The sequence below is a fragment of the Silene latifolia genome, chromosome 4 (assembly GCF_048544455.1).
Source record: "Silene latifolia isolate original U9 population chromosome 4, ASM4854445v1, whole genome shotgun sequence".
Classification (NCBI taxonomy): domain Eukaryota; kingdom Viridiplantae; phylum Streptophyta; class Magnoliopsida; order Caryophyllales; family Caryophyllaceae; genus Silene; species Silene latifolia.
In genome coordinates, this window is record NC_133529.1 from 89618654 (window position 1) to 89642481 (window position 23828).

At 37.3% G+C, this 23828-nt stretch overlaps 1 protein-coding gene and 1 pseudogene across 1 annotated transcript; one reads left to right on the plus strand and one right to left on the minus strand.

Moving 5' to 3' along the window:
• The first annotated feature begins 2619 nt into the window (after window positions 1–2619).
• LOC141651741 (MACPF domain-containing protein CAD1-like) lies at window positions 2620–15003 on the plus strand (annotated as a pseudogene).
• A 663-nt stretch (window positions 15004–15666) lies between these two features.
• Window positions 15667–18163, minus strand: LOC141652328 (succinate dehydrogenase subunit 5, mitochondrial-like). The gene is made up of 4 exons (XM_074459823.1): window positions 18087–18163; window positions 17182–17492; window positions 16708–16893; window positions 15667–16110 (listed from the first exon to the last, which is right to left on the minus strand). The coding sequence occupies exons 2-4, from the start codon at window positions 17470–17472 to the stop codon at window positions 15976–15978; spliced, it is 612 nt and encodes a 203-aa protein (XP_074315924.1). The 5' UTR covers window positions 17473–17492; window positions 18087–18163; the 3' UTR covers window positions 15667–15975.
• Window positions 18164–23828: the final 5665 nt, after the last annotated feature.

Here is a 23828-nt window from a genome sequence, read left to right on the forward strand (position 1 = left end):
GCGATTTCCTGGAAAATTCGAATCAACAACAACAATTGTAACGATTTCCTAGAAAATCGTTCATGCATTTTACCAAAACAACATACAGCAACGTCATTCAAGTAATTTCAGAAGAAGATTTTGATTAATTTCCAGGTAATTTCATAATTTTGATCAAAATTGAGCATATTCATATAATTTTGTTAATTCACTAATAAATTTATGATATAAGGCTCGATTGATCAAAATTGAGCGATTTCCTAAATATAAGGTTCAAATTTTATCAAATTAAAATCGAGCGATTTCCTTAATATAAGGGTCGATTTTGATCTTAACCTCGCGATTTTGATATTGTGATGATTATGATAATGCTGTTATTGATTTTGTTAGGATGTTACTATAGCGAAAGTAGATATCCTGAACAATTTTATGACTATTAGAATGTATGATGTGTATATGTTTGTTTTGTTGTGAAATGTGAATCTAGGGCCTGATTTTGTGAAACTTAGACCTGATTTTGTGAACCTTAAAATAGGCCCTCCGTCACGGTGAAAGGTTAATCATATGATGAATATATGTCTGTTTAGTTATGAAATGTGAATCTAGGACTTTATTTTGTGAAACTTAGACCTAATTTTGTGAACTTTTTAATTGTCGCTCTATCACGGTGAAATGTTTATGATGCATATATCTTTGTTTAGTTATGAATCTAAGGCCTGATTTTGTGAAAATTAGACATGTTTTTGTGAAACTTAGGACCTGATTTAGTGAATCCTAGACTCTGTTTTGTGAATCCTAGAGCTTGTTTTGTGAAGCTAGAAGACAATATTGTGAAAATTTCGATTATTTTTTATTTTATGAATCCTAAACCTTATATTGTGAATCTTAGAGCTTATATTGTGAATGTTAGAAGACAATGTTGTGAAACTTGGTCATAAATGGTCGAAATCACTTATTTTGCTCCTTTTCTTATTTTGTGAATCTTATGCCCTATTTTGTGAATTCTAAAGCTTGTTTTGTGAAGCTAGAAGACAATATTTTGAAACTTGGTTATAAATGATCAAAATCACCTATTTTGTTCCTTTTCTTATTTTGTGAATCTTATACCTTATTTTGCGAATCCTAGAGCTTGTTTTGTGAAACTAAAAGGCAATATTGTGAAATTGGGTCATAAAATGGTCGAAATCACCTATTTTTCCCTTTTTCTTATTTTGTGAATCATATACCTTGTTTTGTGAATCCTGAAGCTTACATTGTGAAACTAGAAGGCAATATTGTGAAACATGGTCATAAATGGTCGAAATCACCTATTTTGCTCCTTTTTTTTTGTGTATCCTAGACCTTGTATTGTGAATTATAGAGCTTATATTGTGAAACTAGAAGGCAGCATTATTTTCGACGATATTGCAGCTCTAATTGCTATGAAGATTATAGATATCATAATGGTTGATGATAATAGTGCTATCGAAACAGGTATTTCCTTTTTTTGAAGATCTAATTATTGTTTTCTATTTTAGTTTTAATTTGTGAAAATCTGTGCTCAATTTTGCGGATTATATGTTTCGATATTGTGAACCTTGAAGGTGATTTTTTGAATCATAGAGCTTGTTTTGTGAACTTATATGCTAATTTTGTGAGACTTGGTCATAAGTGGTTGAATGAAATCCATGCAACAACTTTCAAGCAGAAGGGATGAGGGGTCCGTTTTCATTAAATTGGTAAGTCTCTTACTGCTATTTCTACTGATGGTTATACTACTGAAATGGTTGGGAGTCACCTCACCTGTAGAACTGCTTGCTAATCTCAGGGTTCTGACAAGGATAAGAAAAAAAAGGCTTCTGAAAGGGAGAGAACAAAGAAGATATGTTTCTGATCTACCTCGGGGTTGGTTATGAAGTTGTAGCTCTCCAAATGATGTATGAATGCATTGTTTCCTAATACTTGTGCATTGTCGAGGGTCAATCTCAAGGAAGCAAAGTTTTACATTTCCAATCATTATTTTTACTGCCTTGCATTCTCTTGTGTTATGCTCTCATAAGGAGCATAGTCAATTTGGGTGGGTAAAATATGCGCTCACATAAGGTGTAAATCAGTTGTGAGAGGGTAACAATCACTACTCCAGTCTCGAGATGGTACCCATCTAATTTTGATACATTTTTTTCGAGCTCGTGGTGGTTGTGCCTATATTATTTTTTGGACTCCCAATAGTTTCGAGTAATTCTCTTTCCAGTGGCGGTTTAACCCAGAAATCAAACCATCCGCTCAAATAAGAACTACAATTCAAACGTAGGTAGTACTTGATCCATTCATCTATCGAACCTCACCTGTAAATTTCTCGAAGTAAAGAGCGAGTGATTTAAAAGGTCCAACATATGCAACTTTTATTATTGTCATTTGCATCCATCTTGTTTCCCTTTCCATTCTGTCAGGTTAGGGATACGCTTGGAGTCTTGTATGAGACCATCTTACATCACATGAGACCGTACTTAAATACCGATTTATACACAATTATAGCTGATGGATTGGTCCCACGTGCAATAATCTCTCACTCAAATTCTGTGTGAAAAACGTTTAGGGTTGTAATTACTGTTCGGGTGTATTTGCAGTCTGTCAGCATCAATGAGTTTTTGAAGCCAACAAATGGAGAGAAGTACTACAGTCCTGGTGGCAAAGGCAGGAGACGGGGTCGTGGCCCACGTGGTGGTGGTGGCAACAGTTATGACGGGGGAGGGATTATGTGTTTTTTAAGCAAGTTTGTTTAGCAAATTTAAGAGAAGTGAATGTTAATGTAAGACGTGATTTTTTTTGGTCATGTAGGAAGTAACTGTTATTTTCAGAAGGAGAGGTGGGGATGATCTAGAATAGAGTTCTGCCAAATGGACAGAGACCGTAAACTTAGCACCAGATGTCATCGACATGACATTTGTCCCTATTGTCTCTCTTCTTCAAGAAGTTCCCGGTGTCAAACATATCGCCCATACTATGGAGCTGTAATTGGAGTGTAAGGTCTTACCTTTATCTACTTAAACTTGTGCTTAATGTCATGTTGTCTATACATTTTTGCTTGCTATATTGTTTTGGCAAAGATAATAGAGTATCATCTGTTTGCTATTTGCTCATATGAAATTATGAGGTCTGCTTTTTGACGAACATCGTCAAGTGAACCGTTGTAAACTCGAAAATGTCCTCTAGTGACCCATAATAACAAATGCATAGAGCATCCATTGAATGGCTGCTATGTAACAATAAAAGCTATAGTTGGCCATTTTATGTACTTTCACATTCCACAAAATTGGAAAAAGGAGAAAATTGTGTGATAAAATTAACCTGTACAACACCCTAATACCCTTGGGACAGGGTTGTTTAAGAAAAACTCAATATGACAACTACATTGAACGGTTAAAGTCGCTTTTAGTCTTTTCTAGATCTCTAAAGCAGGAGTCTGGTTAATTTGGTTGAAGGTCAAGATGCCTTCTTATTCTTGCTGGAAGGAGGAATACTTTACTTTACAAAATCTACTCATTGACTTAAATTTTTGCTTTTTGATAGAAAAGCCACCTTTCGAAGATCTTCAATATTTCTTAGAGTTCCAAATAGCTCGAGCTTGGGCACCTGAACAGAGTCTTCTGCACAGAAAAGAACTGGTTTGCCAATCCCTACAATTCAGCTTGATGGGTCCTAAGCTTTACATCAGTCCTGAACAGGTAACTTTCATCCTTTTCCTGATTATTTTTTACTCGTAGGCAGTTTATTACTCCCTCCTATTCTGTGGAATTGTCCTACTTTTCTTTCTTGACTGATTCAATGTAATTGCTCCAAGTCTGAATCTTGCTCATTTTCTTTGTGCTTAACATGTCTCTTCTATAGTTCTATCCTTACAGTTTGTATTCTAAAATAATACATATAACCATGGTCAACTTTAATTAATGCTCAACATACTTATCCGATTAATATTGGTGCTTAAAGCAACTACAGCAATTCAAATAGAAAAGAAGCTTGTTATGATAGAGTTTTTGATTAGGTGATTTACGTACGCGTCAATTAAAACTTTCTATGATGAAGCCACAAACGGCTTCTGATAAACAATATACCATGGAAAGAACAAGTCTAAACCCTTCAGAATTTTCTCTCAACTTAATTACACAGATTATATATGGCTCCGTATTTTATTATTTAACTACATTCGATCTTGTAGGTGACAGTCGGACGTAAGCCAGTTACAAGTTTGAGGCTTAGCCTAGAAGGCAGCAAGCAAAACCGCCTTGCAATTCATCTCCAACACCTAGTTTCACTCCCAAAAATTCTGCAGCCTCATTGGGATGCCCATATGGCCATTGGTGCCCAAAAATGGCAAGGTGCCGAGGAACAAGATAGTTGTTGGTTTGAACCGATCAAATGGAAGCATTTCTCTCATGTGAGCACGGCTCCAATAGAACAAAAATAAACTTGTATTGTGGATCTCTCCGTTATACATATAGTAATAGGAGTTCAACTCGGGGTATGGGATTTTGGTGCTAAAAGCGTGTTGTATCTAATGCTCCTGCAGTGTAATACCCTAGGACAGTTACTATTCCAAGGTAGAACAGGCTGAATCGACTGACTCTTTGGATTTTTGGACTTGTGACTGGACATAATTATGACCTCAAGCCCCACAACAAGGCACAGGATACTAAAGATAATAATTTGACAAATTTAAGACTCAAATCTACAGCAAGGCACAGGATTAAGACTCAAACTTGGAAACAACACAACTGAATGAATCTACAACAGTGCAGAGGATTGACTCAATTATGCCAACAGACTTTGTTCAACTAACTACAGCAAAGCACAAGTCAGTTAACAGGCCTAGACTCAAACTACAGCAATGCACAAGTTTGAAAGTTGAGAGAATTCTCAAGGTTTAATTTTTTATTCATCAAAAGTCTGTTGAATTCAGTAGAAACCTGGTCCTTATATAGGCCAGCTTTAGGTTACAGTTCTAAGTACGATTGATCCAAGGGCAACAATCCATCTAGGAACATACAATAAAAATAAATATATTACAAAAGGGAGTAAACTAAAAGCAAGGTAAAAAGAGAGGTGAAACAAGTGAATGTCAGTCCCCTTTGTCTTGTTATGGTGCAGGCTTCTTGTTCTGATGCAGGTCTGTGGTGGTGCTCTTTTTAGTGTTTCAAAAACTCTAATTGTCTTTGTTGTTTTGCAAAAAGGTGCTGGACAATTCTGCATTCTTTCAATTATCTCGAGCTTTTCACTTTAGCCTTTGTCTGAACATTTAAGGAAATGTGATAGTGACATTGATAGTGACATTCCTCCTACTTCTCAACTGCTTTCTACTTGTTATTTGGATGTTAGTACTGAACTAACTAGGCTGTATTAACCCTGGATTTCAGTCTCCTGGAGTTTAGTTGAGGGTTCTATCAGCTGGCCAGGTAGGCAGCTGATAGCTGAACCTTGTCATTCTCCTGAAAGCCTGAGCATTGCCTGAACTGGAACCTGGTTGGCCCTGGCCTGAGCTTGGACTAGAATCAGCTGAGCCCTGTATGTCAGCTCCTGCTGGAGCTCCTTTTCTCAAAGGTACCTGGGTGTACCATAAGGTGTGATACCCCGCGATAAAGCGGAAAAATATAACCAATAAATTAAAGCGGAATTTGTGATATTTTTAAAACTTTTTATTACGAGCTAAAGATTAACACGCGGGTGCCAAAAACGAAATGAAACAAATACGATAATAGACAAATTTAGGTTATTACAACCCAAGTCTAGAAAGCGGGGAAAAGATATCCCACGAATAAAGAAATAAAGGGTTTCTAACTAGCAAACTAAGGTCCAAGGGTTTAGTTCTCGCTAGCCCACACGTCTTCCCCACGTAAGCATCTTCACCACCTGTCATTCATGTAAACATGAACGCCACAGTCAGTGGGGAGTAACTCAAGGTTCTCCCAGCCACAATATGTCGAAATGCAAGTAACAAACACTTAGTTGAACATAATAGTCATGCATCACATGTAGATAATGAAGGACAAGAAGATATAATGAAAATCATGATGAGACAGACATAATACTTTCTTAATAGAATAGGCATGATATGTTAGAATAAGCATGCAATCAAGGGCATGGAGCAACCAAGTCAACCAACTCATATTGACCGACTCAACAAGTGTAAGACCGACACAAAGTGTAGACGGAGTATCCGACTCAGAGGCTACCTTTAAAGCATGTCCGAGATACCACACACAAGATTACATCCTAGACTCCAACCTCCTGGTAGGACGACGATCATAATACGGTCCTAGTCTAAACCTGGATCCAGACTCTCGGGATGGACGTCACCCGATTCGACATACGATATACCAATCGTATCCAAGACTCGAAACATGGCACACACTCGTAACCAAAGGTCGAGTAACCTCTAATCGGAAACATGGCACACACTCGTAACCAAAGGTCCGAAGAAAGGCGGTAGGATATCCTAATCCGGAAACATGGCACACACTCGTAACCAAAGGTCCGAAAGAGGAAAGATAACCCAATCCGGAAACATGGCACACACTCGTAACCAAAGGTCCGAAAGGGGTAAAAAGGAAAGTCAAGTCGTCACACAATGTAACACATCACACTTGAGTCACAATAAGAGTAAGAATGATCATGCACACATCGTATGACACGGGATCTTTAATGTCACATTCATACTCATGGCTTGCATCTCACCATGAGTACAGATGGGAACATTAATCCCAACGATCATATCGCAACTAGAGGGCTTATAGCTCACCCCTAGTATCCGATAGGACCAAGACTCTCACAACAGGACAATACAAGGCATTATCAAGAATATGACCCTTCACAAATAACTATTTAATTATGATAACTCATACTTGTCTTATCTTAATAGATATTCCATTTTATAATTTAACATGCCGGTTAAATAAAATATCATGAGTGACCAAGAATAATTTACGTTATATGAAATTACGAAATGAAATGTGACCAAGTCCAAGTGACCCATTTATGAGCCCAATAAATAAATCATGTGAATTCCAATGAATGGACTAGAATAAGCCCAATAAATAAATCATGTGAGAAGAATATAAGAATGAATGATATTTAACGAATTACGTAATATAAAACACGTGTCGGGGTTTAAATAAATCAAAAGAAGCAAACTTGGCCCAAAGTACACAAACTATAAGTGCGGCCCAATAACACAAAATATATGTGCAAGCCCAAATGTAAAACAAACAAAATTTGAACAAAGGGAGGAGGGAAAAACAAAGGGGTACCAAATCGGTGAATCACCCAAAAATCGTGTCAATCACGGGCTTCCGAACGCCTCTCACGCTGCCCAAGGTAGCACTAACATGGCTGCCCAAAGATAAACCGAGAAAAGCATCTAAGAACACCACCCTTTCCCATCTTAAAACAGTCCCAAACAGCACAAGGCACACTTTATTCATCCCAAAACAGAGAGCAAACACGCACCCAAACCGTCTCATGTCTTCACCCAACAGTCACCATTACCACCCTAAATTGCAGCCATGCTAAACCAACCTTAATCCATGCTGAAACAGGTCGTAGCCCCAGCACAGCCATGCCATACGACCCCAACATAGTCCCCAAACCGAGGCCAACACCAACCAAAAGACGGGTTTAACGCATAGAATACAAATTACGACCCTAACCTGAAATGATAAGGTAAAAGCACACATTTTATCAACCCATAAGCAACCCATAAAACAGTCGCCCACCAGCATATAACCGCCTGCTCAATCCATCAAAAACAGTCCCAATCCCTGGGCTAAAACGCCCCAAAACAGGGCTCACAAATCCCCCTGTCGCGGTTCCAAACTAAAATCGACAGTCCATACCAGCTAAGTTTCCAGACGGAAAAATAAAGTGGGATTGAGACGGAAATAAAACGCAGTTAAACAAGAATAACACTCACCAAACTTAACATAACCCAGCTCGAAATTCGTGTAAAATAGTCTGATTCAAGCGTTATTTTAAGACGGAACCTCGACACAATATCTTCATGAACACAACCAGCGAATCCGAGCATAAAGACAGAAATAGCGAGATAAAAATTGAGCATACAAATGAGGAAAGGTGTAAAGAATGGAAGTTTATCAAACAAAGACACATAACACGACACTTAAGACGGAATTTCGACGTTTTTGTCGAGTAACCAATCACCGTTACCTCAACTCTTCGAATTCCCGATTAAAAACGTCCAAGACACGAGCCTATCTTCAGTCTTCAGCTTAAAAGAAGGAAAAACGAGTCGATTAAGACCAGAAACCGAGTTGCCATATGAGACGGTATTTTCGAACTTCTACAAAATCCAGACTTTATTACCTTAAAAGAACGAGGAAGAAGAGAGGAAGCTAAAGGTGCAAAAATAATGGAGTTTGGTTGAGAAATAAGGGAGAGATCTTGGTTTGAAAGGTCAAAAATGGTGATGGTACGGGTTGTTTGTGTTCTCTGTTGCTGCTGCTGCATTTCGCAAAAAGAAGAAGAAGGGGGTAGGGTGTGGGGACGTGAACAACAACAAAACAATATTAATAGTAATATTAATATATAATAATATTTAATAATAATAATAATAATAATATATAAACATATATAAAAGAGATATTTTGAAGGTGGGTGAATGTGTTGTTGGTTTTTTATTGGTCCAGATTAAAGTGGGTGCAAAGTGAAATGTGATGGTCTATAGCTAGACGGAATAAGGTCTCGAGTTTATTTTAACTTGAGACGGAAACTAATATTATTACTGTCGCTATTATAGTTATCCGACTAAAATACGCATTTTCATACAAATTATGCCTTAAAATATTATTTTTATAGGAATCTTGTTTAAAAATGAATTTAGTTAAATTAAATAACTCAAAAATATAAAATAAAGTAATCAGACGGTTTAATAAATTTTAAATGTCATAAGGGGAAATTCGCGGGTGTTACAATCACCCCATCTTTTAAAAAGTTTCGCCCTCGAAACTTGAAAGTAGGAATGAAAGGTCATAAAAATAAAACTGGAGTTGGAATCGGTAACCCAAACATTTAAAAGGTTACTTATCGTGAGAATTAATTTTTTTTTTTTTTTTTTTTTTTTTTTTTTTTTAAAAGTTTCAAATAAAATTTTCCGACAGAACCAAGTCGAAAGGCAAATCATTTGTATAAATCAAAATCAAAACACTTTCAAAAACATCAACGGAGAGTTTTCAAAAGTGTAAGTCTAATTCATGGAACGAAATTGCTCTTGTCGTGCACACAAGAACGCTAACTTTCCAAGTCAAAGACAGATTAAAAACGAAAATCACTCGTCGACAAGCGTAAAACAAGTTATTAAACGTCTCTAATAACGAGTTCTAACATCCGATCAACATTAAAATCAAAAGCGAAAGATAATCCACTCAAATTTTCTCTTGTAAAAGCCAAAATAGAGATAAAAGTTTCACTTTTAAACTAAAAAGGGAGTTAAATTTGTGAAAAGATAACATCAAACCTTGACAAATAAATCATAAATAGATCAAATTTAACAAAAAATGGATAAACTTTAAAGAAATCTCGGGTTTAGCAGTTAAAATTATGATAAAGGAGTTTATATTCAAAGAATAAATAGGGAACTAAATCAAATTTCCATTTTCAAATCTTTAAAATAGGTAGGGTTTTGCAAAAGTAACATAAACTTTTAATAACGAATTCAAACTGGTAGCTTGAAAGCTTAGAAATTGAATAAAAGAAAAGTAACTTAGACATCATAGATACCGGTATGCAAACAGGATTCAACTTAACTAATCAAAAGAGCTATGAAGGACTTCATAGGGTAAGAACTGAAGTCAAAACAATAAGAATGTCAAGGGTAGAGTTTTCATAGGTCACTAGCATCCAACTTAAGGGAGGAGCAAGATGAAGCGAGGAAGAGAGGTATAAACGGTAACGTTGACGATCAAAGAAGAAGGGAATACAACAAGGAAACACCAAGTACTCAAACCTCAAACAACAACATCATTCTAAGCGGTTCTGAAAATTTCCTAACAACGAAACTTATGATCACACATTCCCAAGAATTTCCTCATATCACTTATCTACAACATCATCCCATCATCTCAAGTACTCAATACAACCTCAAAGTTTCTAAAATCATAGGGTTAACAAAGACTTCTCAATACTAAGTCTCTCTCAACTCAAGAACCCTCAAGTGCCAACTATTATCAAACCACATCACCGATCCATTATGGTCATCAACATCCCAAGGAGTATTCTTTCAAATCTGGCATCCTAAACTTACTTACCATCGAATTCCCAAGAAACAAGGTCTTCATTGTAACGACACTTTACCACCTCAAAGTTCCCAAAACCATAAATTGAAACCATGTTCTTTAACCTAACAATTGGTGTCAACCAAACCATTACCCTTTCTAGTTACTAAAACAAACGCTAAGACTTCCAAACAATGTCGCTTAGTCTCACTCTCATACCATACCTCAAGTAGTAATCAAGATCACTCACTTAGACCAACTAATAACCCCACAATTAGTATTTCTCATATGGTAACATATACATTATCAAACTCTCATGTCCAAAGTGTCTACGAAAGCCAATCACAAACTCGACTTACTTAGTCAATTCCACATCCTCAAATTCACCATTCAATCTCATCCATTTTAAGTCAAGATCTAAGCACTAGTATCCCAAGGCTTTCAAATCCCAAACACAAACAACAAAGTCAAGTTCTATAACCTTAGTAACAAATGCAACTCACACCTAACACACATAACACACAGAATCCACCAATCAAGAATACTCACTTTATCAAGGATCTGGGTATAAGAATCATTAAGTATGTCTCAAGATACTATCTAAGTCTTCCTAACATCAAATCCTCTCAAAACCAGGATTAAGGGTCAAACACAGACAATCTCCTCAAAAGTCAAAATTTCCAACCAAGGTCAACATCCTCAAAAGAAAGAGTACTATCAAAAGGCATTAAGGGAGGATAAGCAAGGAATAAGGAACAAGTTAGGGAATACAAGAGTGACTTGCAAGGAAAAAGAAAAGAGGATTTAGAAGAGGGAATATGCATTGAGAAGTAAAGAACAGGGCAAGGTACACAAAGAATGAGAACATCTTCGAGGAAGTAGAAGCATTCTTCAAAGGTTGAACAATTCTTCAATTCTCATCAATAGGAACCAAATCTTGATCACCACACTGTAAGTTCACGGTCATGATCCAAAGGCACAACAGATATTAAATGACAATCAACAAACATGTTAGAACCTAGCAAAGAGCAAACACATTACAGACTACCACCTTAGGTCCTTAAGTCTACCCATCTCTCATTCATTATTCACGGTCAAGTTCAAGTTTAAATTCGGGGTACACGTGTGTGCGTCGGGAGCAACATAGGCTCTGATACCAACTGTGACACCCCGCGATAAAGCGGAAAAATATAACCAATAAATTAAAGCGGAATTTGTGATATTTTTAAAACTTTTTATTACGAGCTAAAGATTAACACGCGGGTGCCAAAAACGAAATGAAACAAATACGATAATAGACAAATTTAGGTTATTACAACCCAAGTCTAGAAAGCGGGGAAAAGATATCCCACGAATAAACAAATAAAGGGTTTCTAACTAGCAAACTAAGGTCCAAGGGTTTAGTTCTCGCTAGCCCACACGTCTTCCCCACGTAAGCATCTTCACTTTGTCATTCATGTAAACATGAACGCACGGTCAGTGGGGAGTAACTCAAGGTTCTCCCGACCACAATATGTCGAAATGCAAGTAACAAACACTTAGTTGAACATAATAGTCATGCATCACATGTAGATAATGAAGGACAAGAAGATATAATGAAAATCATGATGAGACAGACATAATACTTTCTTAATAGAATAGGCATGATATGTTAGAATAAGCATGCAATCAAGGGCATGGAGCAACCAAGTCAACCAACTCATATTGACCGACTCAACAAGTGTAAGACCGACACAAAGTGTAGACGGAGTATCCGACTCAGAGGCTACCTTTAAAGCATGTCCGAGATACCACACACAAGACTACATCCTAGACTCCAACCTCTTGGTAGGACGACGATCATAATACGGTCCTAGTCTAAACCGGATCCGACTCTCGGGATGGACGTCACCCGATTCGACATACGATATACCAATCGTATCCAAGACTCGAAACATGGCACACACTCGTAACCAAAGGTCGAGCAACCTCTAATCGGAAACATGGCACACACTCGTAACCAAAGGTCCGAAGAAAGGCGGTAGGATATCCTAATCCGGAAACATGGCACACACTCGTAACCAAAGGTCCGAAAGAGGAAAGATAACCCAATCCGGAAACATGGCACACACTCGTAACCAAAGGTCCGAAAGGGGTAAAAAGGAAAGTCAAGTCGTCACACAATGTAAAACATCACACTTGAGTCACAATAAGAGTAAGAATGATCATGCACACATCGTATGACACGGGATCTTTAATGTCACATTCATACTCATGGCTTGCATCTCACCATGAGTACAGATGGGAACATTAATCCCAACGATCATATCGCAACTAGAGGGCTTATAGCTCACCCCTAGTATCCGATAGGACCAAGACTCTCACAATAGGACAATACAAGGCATTATCAAGAATATGACCCTTCACAAATAACTATTTAATTATGATAACTCATACTTGTCTTATCTTAATAGATATTCCATTTTATAATTTAACATGCTGGTTAAATAAAATATCATGAGTGACCAAGAATAATTTACGTTATATGAAATTACGAAATGAAATGTGACCAAGTCCAAGTGACCCATTTATGAGCCCAATAAATAAATCATGTGAATTCCAATGAATGGACTAGAATAAGCCCAATAAATAAATCATGTGAGAAGAATATAAGAATGAATGATATTTAACGAATTACGTAATATAAAACACGTGTCGGGGTTTAAATAAATCAAAAGAAGCAAACTTGGCCCAAAGTACACAAACTATAAGTGCGGCCCAATAACACAAAATATATGTGCAAGCCCAAATGTAAAACAAACAAAATTTGAACAAAGGGAGGAGGGAAAAACAAAGGGGTACCAAATCGGTGAATCACCCAAAAATCGTGTCAATCACGGGCTTCCGAACGCCTCTCACGCTGCCCAAGGTAGCACTAACATGGCTGCCCAAAGATAAACCGAGAAAAGCATCTAAGAACACCACCCTTTCCCATCTTAAAACAGTCCCAAACAGCACAACGCACACTTTATTCATCCCAAAACAGAGAGCAAACACGCACCCAAACCGTCTCATGTCTTCACCCAACAGTCACCATTACCACCCTAAATTGCAGCCATGCTAAACCAACCTTAATCCATGCTGAAACAGGCCGTAGCCCCAGCACATCCAGCACATCCATGCCATACGACCCCAACATAGTCCCCAAACCGAGGCCAACACCAACCAAAAGACGGGTTTAACGCATAGAATACAAATTACGATCCTAACCTGAAATGATAAGGTAAAAGCACACATTTTATCAACCCATAAGCAACCCATAAAACAGTCGCCCACCAGCATATGACCGCCTGCTCAATCCATCAAAAACAGTCCCAATCCCTGTGCTAAAACGCCCCAAAACAGGGCTCACAAATCCCCCTGTCGCGGTTCCAAACTAAAATCGACAGTCCATACCAGCTAAGTTTTCAGACGGAAAAATAAAGTGGGATTGAGACGGAAATAAAACGCAGTTAAACAAGAATAACACTCACCAAACTTAACATAACCCAGCTCGAAATTCGTGTAAAATAGTCTGATTCAAGCGTTATTTTAAGACGGAACCTCGACACAATATCTTCATGAACACAACCAGCGAATCCGAGCATAAAGACAGAAATAGCGAGATAAAAATTGAGCATACTAATGAGGAAAGGTGTAAAGAATGGAAGTTTATCAAACAAAGACACATAACACGACACTTAAGACGGAATTTCGACGTTTTTGTCGAGTAACCAATCACCGTTACCTCAACTCTTCGAATTCCCGATTAAAAACGTCCAAGACACGAGCCTATCTTCAGTCTTCAGCTTAAAAGAAGGAAAAACGAGTCGATTAAGACCAGAAACCGAGTTGCCATATGAGACGGTATTTTCGAACTTCTACAAAATCAAGACTTTATTACCTTAAAAGAACGAGGAAGAAGAGAGGAAGCTAAAGGTGCAAAAATAATGGAGTTTGGTTGAGAAATAAGAGAGAGATCTTGGTTTGAAAGGTCAAAAATGGTGATGGTACGGGTTGTTTGTGTTCTCTGTTGCTGCTGCTGCATTTCGCAAAAAGAAGAAGAAGGGGGTAGGGTGTGGGGACGTGAACAACAACAAAACAATATTAATAGTAATATTAATATATAATAATATTTAATAATAATAATAATATATAAACATATATAAAAGAGATATTTTGAAGGTGGGTGAATGTGTTGTTGGTTTTTTATTGGTCCAGATTAAAGTGGGTGCAAAGTGAAATGTGATGGTCTATAGCTAGACGGAATAAGGTCTCGAGTTTATTTTAACTTGAGACGGAAACTAATATTATTACTGTCGCTATTATAGTTATCCGACTAAAATACGCATTTTCATACAAATTATGCCTTAAAATATTATTTTTATAGGAATCTTGTTTAAAAATGAATTTAGTTAAATTAAATAACTCAAAAATATAAAATAAAGTAATCAGACGGTTTAATAAATTTTAAATGTCATAAGGGGAAATTCGCGGGTGTTACATAAGGAGTTCCGTTTGGGATCATAGCCAGGTGAACTTGCACGAACAAAATGCTGGGAGCTGAAGTGATAAGAAATCAGATGGTTCCGGAAGTGCAGCAAAGCTCGTGAAACTAGTAGATTCAACCAAGATATTGCAGGGCCCACAGTATTGTCCTAGCCATTGGTTAGTCACTGGTATAAAGCTTGGGGTTGATAGAGGGAAGATAGTCTTACGAGCCAAATATTCGCTGTTGAATTACTGATAGAAGAAGAATACTACCCCACTGCATCAAAGCGCCCCGTCTGCGTTGAGGTAACCGGGGTTTTGAATTACTTATGGAACTGTTTTATTTGTTGCTGTGATGGTTCAGTTAGGGTTTGAGACTTGAGAGGTTGTAAATCTATAATAATAATAATGATAAACTCTTTTTTTCTTTTTGGTTTTACTTAGTCTAGATAGAAGTCAGATTACTATCCTCTAAACTATATTTATCGATTTTTCTGGTTTTTAGGGAGCCTTTTCTTTTTTATTTGTTTATTGCTTTAATGTCTTCAAAATATTATGTAAAGGAACTCTCTTGTACTCATATTTCTTGGTAATGATTTTCAAGGATATTGATGGATTATGTACCCACTTGTAAGTTATAAGTCTTGTGTGACTGATAGAATTCCACAACCTGATCTCAAAGTTTTTGTTAAGAGATATTTCTCATTGATCCAACATAAGTGCCATTAATTGCATATACGAAGTACCTCTATCACACCTTATGAAGTACTTTCTCCTTTCGTGTCATTTACATACACGTTTGTTCAAATGTTCAACTTATGTGAATAATATTGAACAAACGTATAAAATAACTTCAACTAAAGCGAGTAATGTAATTATTGTCGGACAACTTAGCTAGAATTCATGATCTTGTTGCGAAACCATCAGCATAAAAATTATACTCTTTTAACCTCAGAAGTACAGTAGTTGGTATTATGTATAACCTTCTGACTCCTTGTAACCGAGATAATGATGAGAATGACATATAACTTGGGAGTAAATGGAACGAGCATGGATCCTCTCTATTTCTTTTTCTCTCCATTTCCTTCCATTTCCTCTAATACAACAATATTAAATCATTATTCACTCTCCACCTCAACAAACACTTAACCGTTTGAAACGTTTCAGGATAAAATCCAGGCCATTGAGAGGTAATGGAAGAAAATGGAGAGGGAAAGAAATGGACATTTTAAAATTTATTCAAAGCCCGATTTGAAGATTCAGGTGAAGTTCTTGATCCAGAATGAAATCCTTCTCCCAATGAACAACGTGCTCTTTGCTCAACATATGAACCAGAAATTCCAGAAGTTCCCAAGACTGTGACCTGCAAGCGAAAAAATAAATGCTGATAAAAAACAAATAACGATTCCAGTGAAATTACCACAAGAAATTTCTAGTGAAGATTTCCATATCTTTTATTTATTAATCTGAATGTCGTACGCATAGTTCAAATTCATATGTAGACGGGTCATGGTTATGACTGAAAAGTTAAAACTATAGATTAAGACACACCTTACAAACAATTTTTAACAGTTTTGAAGGTCACCAGGACGATTGTTACCGTAAGAGGGTCTGTTTGTTTGGCTACAATGGTTGAAGGGAGTGGATGGAGGGAATGGGAGTAGATCGATAATAAATTTTTTCCCCGAATCTTTCTTATGCTGGATAGATTTTAATTTGCCTTAGAAAGGGGTAAATAGATACCTTCATTTTCATCTTGTCCATTTCTTTTCAACGTAACTTACTACCCAAACACAGAATGATCTACAATCCTTGACTCTTAAGTTGGTCGAACCATTTTATTTGGACTACTATATCAGTATAACTACTAGATATGACATAACTAAGAAATCTTGCAATGTCACGTTTGACATAGCACACCATAAATCTACCAAAAAGCAGTAGACAGAATACAATGTACCTTTCCCCATTCCGAGCCAAGGCGATTGCACCTCATCTTCAAATGAATCATCCTTGTTCCCACCTCTGTCTCTACTTTCTTCCTTAAGTAAAATTCATCAGGACCAAATGAATCTAGATATTTGGTATACCGGTGATAGGCTGTTTTTATTGCATGTTCGAAATATTCAGGATACGGCTTTTCATTCTACAATATAAAAAAGAGCATTAGGGAGACATGACACAATCCAAACTGGTAATCTCACTTTGGCTATCAATCATTGTCAACTGTGACCAATACTTTCAAGCAAAATACATTAGCTACAACTTTATAATATAGTTTTGATGAATCAAACAATATAAATAAAATATTGTATTGCTACATAAACGTGGAAAACTTCTTGGTCAAAGCCGAGAAGATCTGATTACAAAAGTGAAATGGGAATAATAAATGATGGAATGGATATAGTAGTACATCTGATGAAAAGGATAATACCTCGCCTGATAATCCACCATGGTCATCAATAGCCATTTTCAAAGACTCAAGTGTGCCTATAAACTCCTCAACTGCCTCGGCGGCACGAAAAACATTTTTCAAGGTCTCCTTGCCAGCTTTCTCATTGGTGTCCTTAGATAACACATTCAATGCACCATTGACGAGTGGATCAGGGAGTTCCCCCCACTCGGCAGCCATAAAATCCTTGGAAATATTGTTTATCTCAGGGTGTTTAATGTCAGGGTAATGAGCAACATCAATAGAAAATAAACGAATGCTTCCAACTGACATTCCAAAGGGTGACCTGCAGTCTGTTCACAACCAGATACAATTTTAGTCTTTAAATGTGGAGCACTAAAAAGTGAATAATATATAGTGCTCATAATAAGAAGCATAAAGAAGGTATAGGCCAAGAACACATATTGACTTTTCAGTTTTCACCAATCATGATTCGTGGGTCATGGCTGAACGCTGGTGGTCATGGGGTTCGATTTCATCAAGTTATCGGATCAAATTGGTTTATAATGTTCCAATTTCCAACCCTATTATTTCATAAAACTATAGGCAAAAATAATTACACAAGATCTGGATTATGGATCCACAAAAAAGAATTTGCATATAGTCACATATAAGACGGTTAAGCGCATCTGAGGTCTTTCACCACTACAATGGAATATATAGCTAGAGGCTAATTCATTGAACTGTAAGGAATATCATGTTCTTAACTTTGAAAACTACAAGTGAAAAGTACCAGAGTCATAATACTTCGGAAAAAAAAGAGTTCCTATATGACCCGTATAAAAAAAAGAGCTGAGGAGTAACACGGATATATGTTCGCCATGTTCAAGAGAAAACGAGAAGTATATTTAGAATCATATAACATGTGCAGCAATAACCCTTCTTACCATAACAGCGGCTTCAGAGGAGTTCCTTCAGTGCAAGCATTACTTCACCAAGAATATTCTTTATTTTTGAAATTTTATTCAAGCAATAGAAGAAATCCAGGACACAAAATGCTTAAATTAATTCACTTCAGCCACTGATGTAACACCCTCATACACCAAGGTGCCTTACCAGGACCACCTAATGTATGGAAATGCTATCATCTCGGTTGCTCGAGGCAATGTATATAAAATAGACCATAAAGAAACGTACTGAATTAAGTAAATAAGTTTAAGTGATTACAACTCCAAACCAAAACTGTAAAGTAAATACAAATGTTCCAAAAATCAAGCCAACTGAAAAGAAAACTAAGTTCATGACACAACGGAAGACTCTAGTGACTCATGGTGACTCCATCCCAGCTATCCCTCGCATAAGCCATCTCATACCTGCTCAATAACTGCTCACCATCCCCGAATAGATCACCACAGTTTTCAAAACATTTAAATGAGGTCAGTTACTGATTACACAAAACACATTACAAAAGATACAACACACAAGTTACCCAAACTTCGTCACAACTCCACACACCTGACTACACACTAAAGTGTGTAGTGCTACCAGAATACCCATCGCAACAGATATTCCACGCCGCCAGTGGAGGACCGCAGCCGTACCCACCAAATCCCCGCTCGACACGCCTCGAGAACCACAGACAATTACACAACCAATTATACAACACAACACCAACACAATACCAATACGATAAAGATCAACATTACACACATCCATCACCAACATCTATGTAATCAATAACCGAGTAGGGAAACCCTACCTGGAATAAGCAAATCACCAGATCGTCACAAAGCAGCTACTCAAAATTGCTCCTCTACGAAACCACCTCCTATAATCACATAACCATACAATCACTATCTAATACAACATCATACTCCCAAAACCCCCAAATTACCCAATTAGGGGTTTAAACAAAATCAACGAAAAGGTATAAAAACTATACAAGGATCTTATCCACGACACGCTGAACTCAACAACATAAAGAATACAACGATCCGACAAACCTAGCCTTTGGGATTTGATAGCAATGCGAAGAACAAAAGTAACGTAACTTGTTTTTTCTCTTGAAAAGTTTTTAGAAACGATAAAAGTGATAAAGAAACTGACGGAATGCTTTAAATATCAATCACGCGTTGCTAACAAAACCCGGCTAAAATAACCAGCAGAACCGACTTACTCGATCGAGTAAGTCACTTACTCGATCGAGTGCCACACTTACTCGATCGAGTACCCATCAGACAGTGTACTGTTTTGTAACCAAATTCACTTACTCGACAGAGTAAGCCCACTCGATAGAGTACCCATAAGCATAGAAAACCATTGTATTACAACTGATATGTGGGCTATGAAATACAGCATGTAAAGTGTAAACAATAAGTCTCTCTTGTGACGGGTATATCCGTCACAAGCTTGTGATGGGTCAAGTTTCTAACCAATGTAGTTGCTCTTGTGGTTACTACTTACTAGTGTCATAAGAACTCATATAGATTTGTGAACCACAAGGACAGTGGTCGTTCTAGTATCTGTTAGATAAACCGATCTTTCGTCAAGTCCATTTTAATACCTGATTCTCATGACCATGGGGATCTTACAGAGGCGTGACTGTGTTTTGATGCTTGCTATATGGTTGAAACTCGATTCTTGAAACTAATCAGGAATCAAGCCATGATGAATAAGTTCATTTGAGATGAGTAAGAGAATTCAGGAATCAAATCAAAATATTATTGATTTTATTTTCTTGAATTGAATCATATACAATTTTCACAAAAACTTTGGAGAAACGGTCTCTCACTAAGCTATCAGCAATAAATTTGAGTTTTGGGTTTCCCATACAATCACCTCCAAGCATCACAAATTAAGCTCGGGGATTCACAAAAGCAGAAATAGAAACTCTTTAAGAAAAAGATTATAAGCATTTAGTCCAAGTTTCACAATATCATCTTCTAGTTTCACAATATCACCTTCCAGTTTCACAAAATTAAGCTCTAGGATTCACATAAGCAAAAATAGAAACTCTTTAGGAAAAAGATTACAAGCATTTAATCCAAGTTTCACAATATCATCTTCTAATTTCACAATATCACTTCCCAGTTTCACAAATTAAGCTCTAGGAATCACATAAGCAAAAATAGAAACTCTTAAGAAAAAGATTACACGCATTTAGTCCAAGTTTCACAATATCACCTTCTAGTTTCACAATATCACCTTCTAGTTTCACAATATCACCTCCCAGTTTCACAAATTAAGCTCTAGGATTCACGAAAGGGGAAATAAACCTGATCTTTGTCTTCAACTCTTCGAACATATACTTGATCTCTGTTGCCACACTGCTTAGAAACGAACAATTTAGCGTGCACATACTTAAAACTTGTAATGGACCCAATTCTCTACTATAAACAAACACTCATAACCTTAGAAAAATGCAATTATGCTAATCCTAACTCCTAAAACCACTATGCAGAGATGTTTTATAATAGAGTCACAATGTTCTTATGGAATTATTCAAGAACGAGGCTGACAATGCTGTTAGATAGGAGATAGCTATATGAATGGAAACGGAGTTCTGAAGAATATTATTCCGTGCATCATTCAAAGACGATAAAATGCAAAGCTAAAAAAGGATATTCACATGGAGAGCATAATGTGATCAATCTAACATTAATGTTGTTACTCGGAGCTGAATGTCATTAAAGCATTATGCAATAAACAAATATCATTCCAAAAAGCATCATTGTCACAGTTCCTTCATAAAAAATGATGCTAGAAACGTATTAACAACATCATAAATTGAAGCTAGAGCTTCTTAACTTCACCGCTATAAATTAAGTCCTAAGTTCACATAACCAGGTCCAAGCTTCACAAAATCAAGTCAGGTTTTCACAAAATCAGTTCTAAGATTGAGAAAATCTGGTTTCACAAATTCAATGAAAATTGGGAAAACAAACATAATAATATAATAAACATCAGAAACAAAGCTACAATAACGGAATTAACCTCTAAATTCACAAACAAATCAAGTAGATTAACCTAGAAGACAGCAAATTGATTCAACACAAACTAATTGATACAACACAAACTAATAGCAGACGAACAGCTCGTTTCGGCAACAGTCGATTGACCAGTCAAGCAAAAACACGTTTAAAAAGACGAAACAGCTACTGAAATAGGTTACATGAAATCGATCATATTTAACAGTGAACAATAACAATGAAACTTAAACTACGAGCATAATTGAGCAGAGTAGGAACGCAAAGAAATCGATGAAGTCGAGTGAAGGAAAATAGTAAAACAAGAGCAAAACTCAGTAATTAAACTAATTAAATAAGATTCTAACCAACATTTAACAGATTAACCAACAAAAATCGAAATCTAGTAAAGAAAGGGAAAGGAACATACGATGAAGGGAGAAATTGATCAAACCTGTATAAACAAGAGTTAAAATCAGTAATTAAATGAGTTGATAGAGGATTTAACAAATTAAATAGGGTTATCGAAGTGTGATGGATGCGCAATAAAATTGAAATGAAAATTAGGTGATCGAAATTACCTAGATCCGAAAAGAAATTAGGATGATAATGACGATCAAATTCGAGTGGTAAAATGGAGATTGAAATCCGAGTGAATGGCGAAGACGAGCTGAATAAATAGAGTAAAGAGAGAGAATGCGAATAGAGTGCGAGTGATGGTGTGTCGGAGTAAATGACGGAAATTGAAGGGGGAATTGTGTGTTAGATGGGGTTTTGTATGGGGACATGTTGCATCATCTGAAGCATCTGTAATTTTTTAATCTGACGGTTTAGGATTGGTACAGCTACCTCACCCTAAGAAGGGTGCCTTACATGATTCAATTTATATATATATATATATATATATATATATATATATATATATATATATATATATATATATATATATATATATATATAGAATCGGGATCCGTACGAACCAAATTATTGTGCGAACCGTACGAACTAGTACTAACAGCCAGATTATCAAAACCCAATTAGTAAAAAAAAAGGCCCAAACCCTTTTATCTATCCCATATCTCTCCTCTCCCATAACATAACTCAGCCACAACTCAGTACTCACTAAACACACACCACCAACTACACCACCGTCCACCACCACTGATGCTGCTGAGATGGCCGCCTCACTGACATTGGAGCTCCGATAATGACCTCGCCGGCGCAACACCCTGACTTTGTTGTCCCCGGTTGTTTCGTTCCTTCCTCCACACTCCTAAATCGTCTTCAACACCAAATTTTCTCGGTTTCTCCTACCTCAATAACTACCTGCTGCCGCTGCTCGCCGGCGTGCATCCACACAACAACCGGCGATCATTTTCGACTCCCCTTCACTTCTTACTTGCGTATTAATTGCAAAGTACCTCGACCATTTTCCTCGTCGTCTCTTCTTCGACAAAGTATAGGATGGTTGTTTGATGTGGGGTTCCGGCGAGAAGTACTTCGATTACTTCGCTAGCGCAATCCGTTTTCTTAAATTTTACTTCGTTTGTTTTAGATCTAGCCATTGTGTGGTGCACAATGGCTATTGTGTGGTTATTGTGTGGTGCGTCGACCGATGCAAATCATTTTAACATCAAAAGAGTAGGGGGATTGTGTTTATGGTTTTTGCGGGGTGGAATAATGCAATGAGGTCGGCGGGAGGCTGGTGTGGTGGTTTCTTTGGCAAGGAGAGAGACGGGAGGATGACGGTGGTGAGGATTTGCTTGGAGTAGAGTGATTCTTTTTCAGATCTTGTATTTTACATGTCGAATTTGCTAACTAAAGAGGTGGTTTCGTGTTCTATGGTGAATGTGGTGGCTTATGGTGACGTTGGGAAGTTGAAGTAGGATAGGAATGGTGGCTGCTGATATCGCCGGCAATTTCTGAGATGGCCGATGATATCGCCAGCGCTGTTTGTGGTGGTTGGTGATGTCGATGGTGTTGTCTGGGGTGGTGGCGGTAGTGGTGTGGTGTTAGTTGGGATCAGATTGGTAATGATGGTGATGGTGGTGGTGTTGGGTGGGGCCAATGATGGTTGTGATGGTACGTGTCACTGGTGTGACAGTGGGTTTGGTGGATACCCAAAATACCAGACTGGATACGTACGGTATTGCTACGGGATACATACGGTATTACTACCAGATACGCATGATAATGTTGTTGTTGGTGGTGGTGATGGTGATGGGGGTGGGGGCAGTGGTGATAGGGGCAGTGCTGATGGCGGTGGGGGTGGTGGCGGCTGATGTGTGTCTATAATATGATGTTTTACATCTTTATTTCCATGCATTTTATGTCTATTATATGTAGTTTATTCTACTATTTCTCTTATTTCTGTCTACTCTCGTATTTTTATGTAATATTGCAGATTATTGCGGAAATGAGTAGAAAATGAACCAAATCTTGACCCCGAAAGCTAAGCTAAGGAAGGACATGAATATTTGACTCGGACTTGAAGTTTAGAATGCATTTCAAGGCCTGAAAGATGCATTTGAGAGAGTTTTAGAAGCGGATTGCCAGCTACAGTGGTCTATAGACTGACCTACATGGTCTATAGACCGTCATAATGCTTCTCGACATTGCAGGCTGCTTCATATGGCTATATCTCGAGTTCTAAAGAAGATAATCGAGTGATTCCAATTGGAGGTGAAAGCTTATCCTCTTAGCTTTCCAACGCCGCGTAGAACG

What these genes read in the sequence shown, in the direction of transcription:
- LOC141652328 (XM_074459823.1), bottom strand. Translation starts at nt 17,472, where the DNA reads ATGTCAGTTGGAAGCATTCGTTTATTTTCTATTGATGTTGCTCATTAC. An exon ending in ATGGTGGATTATCAGGCGAG is followed by an intron (nt 16,894 to 17,181) that starts GTATTATCCTTT and finishes TTTATATTGTAG; the next exon opens with AATGAAAAGCCGTATCCTGA. An exon ending in TTGGCTCGGAATGGGGAAAG is followed by an intron (nt 16,111 to 16,707) that starts GTACATTGTATT and finishes TTTCGCTTGCAG; the next exon opens with GTCACAGTCTTGGGAACTTC.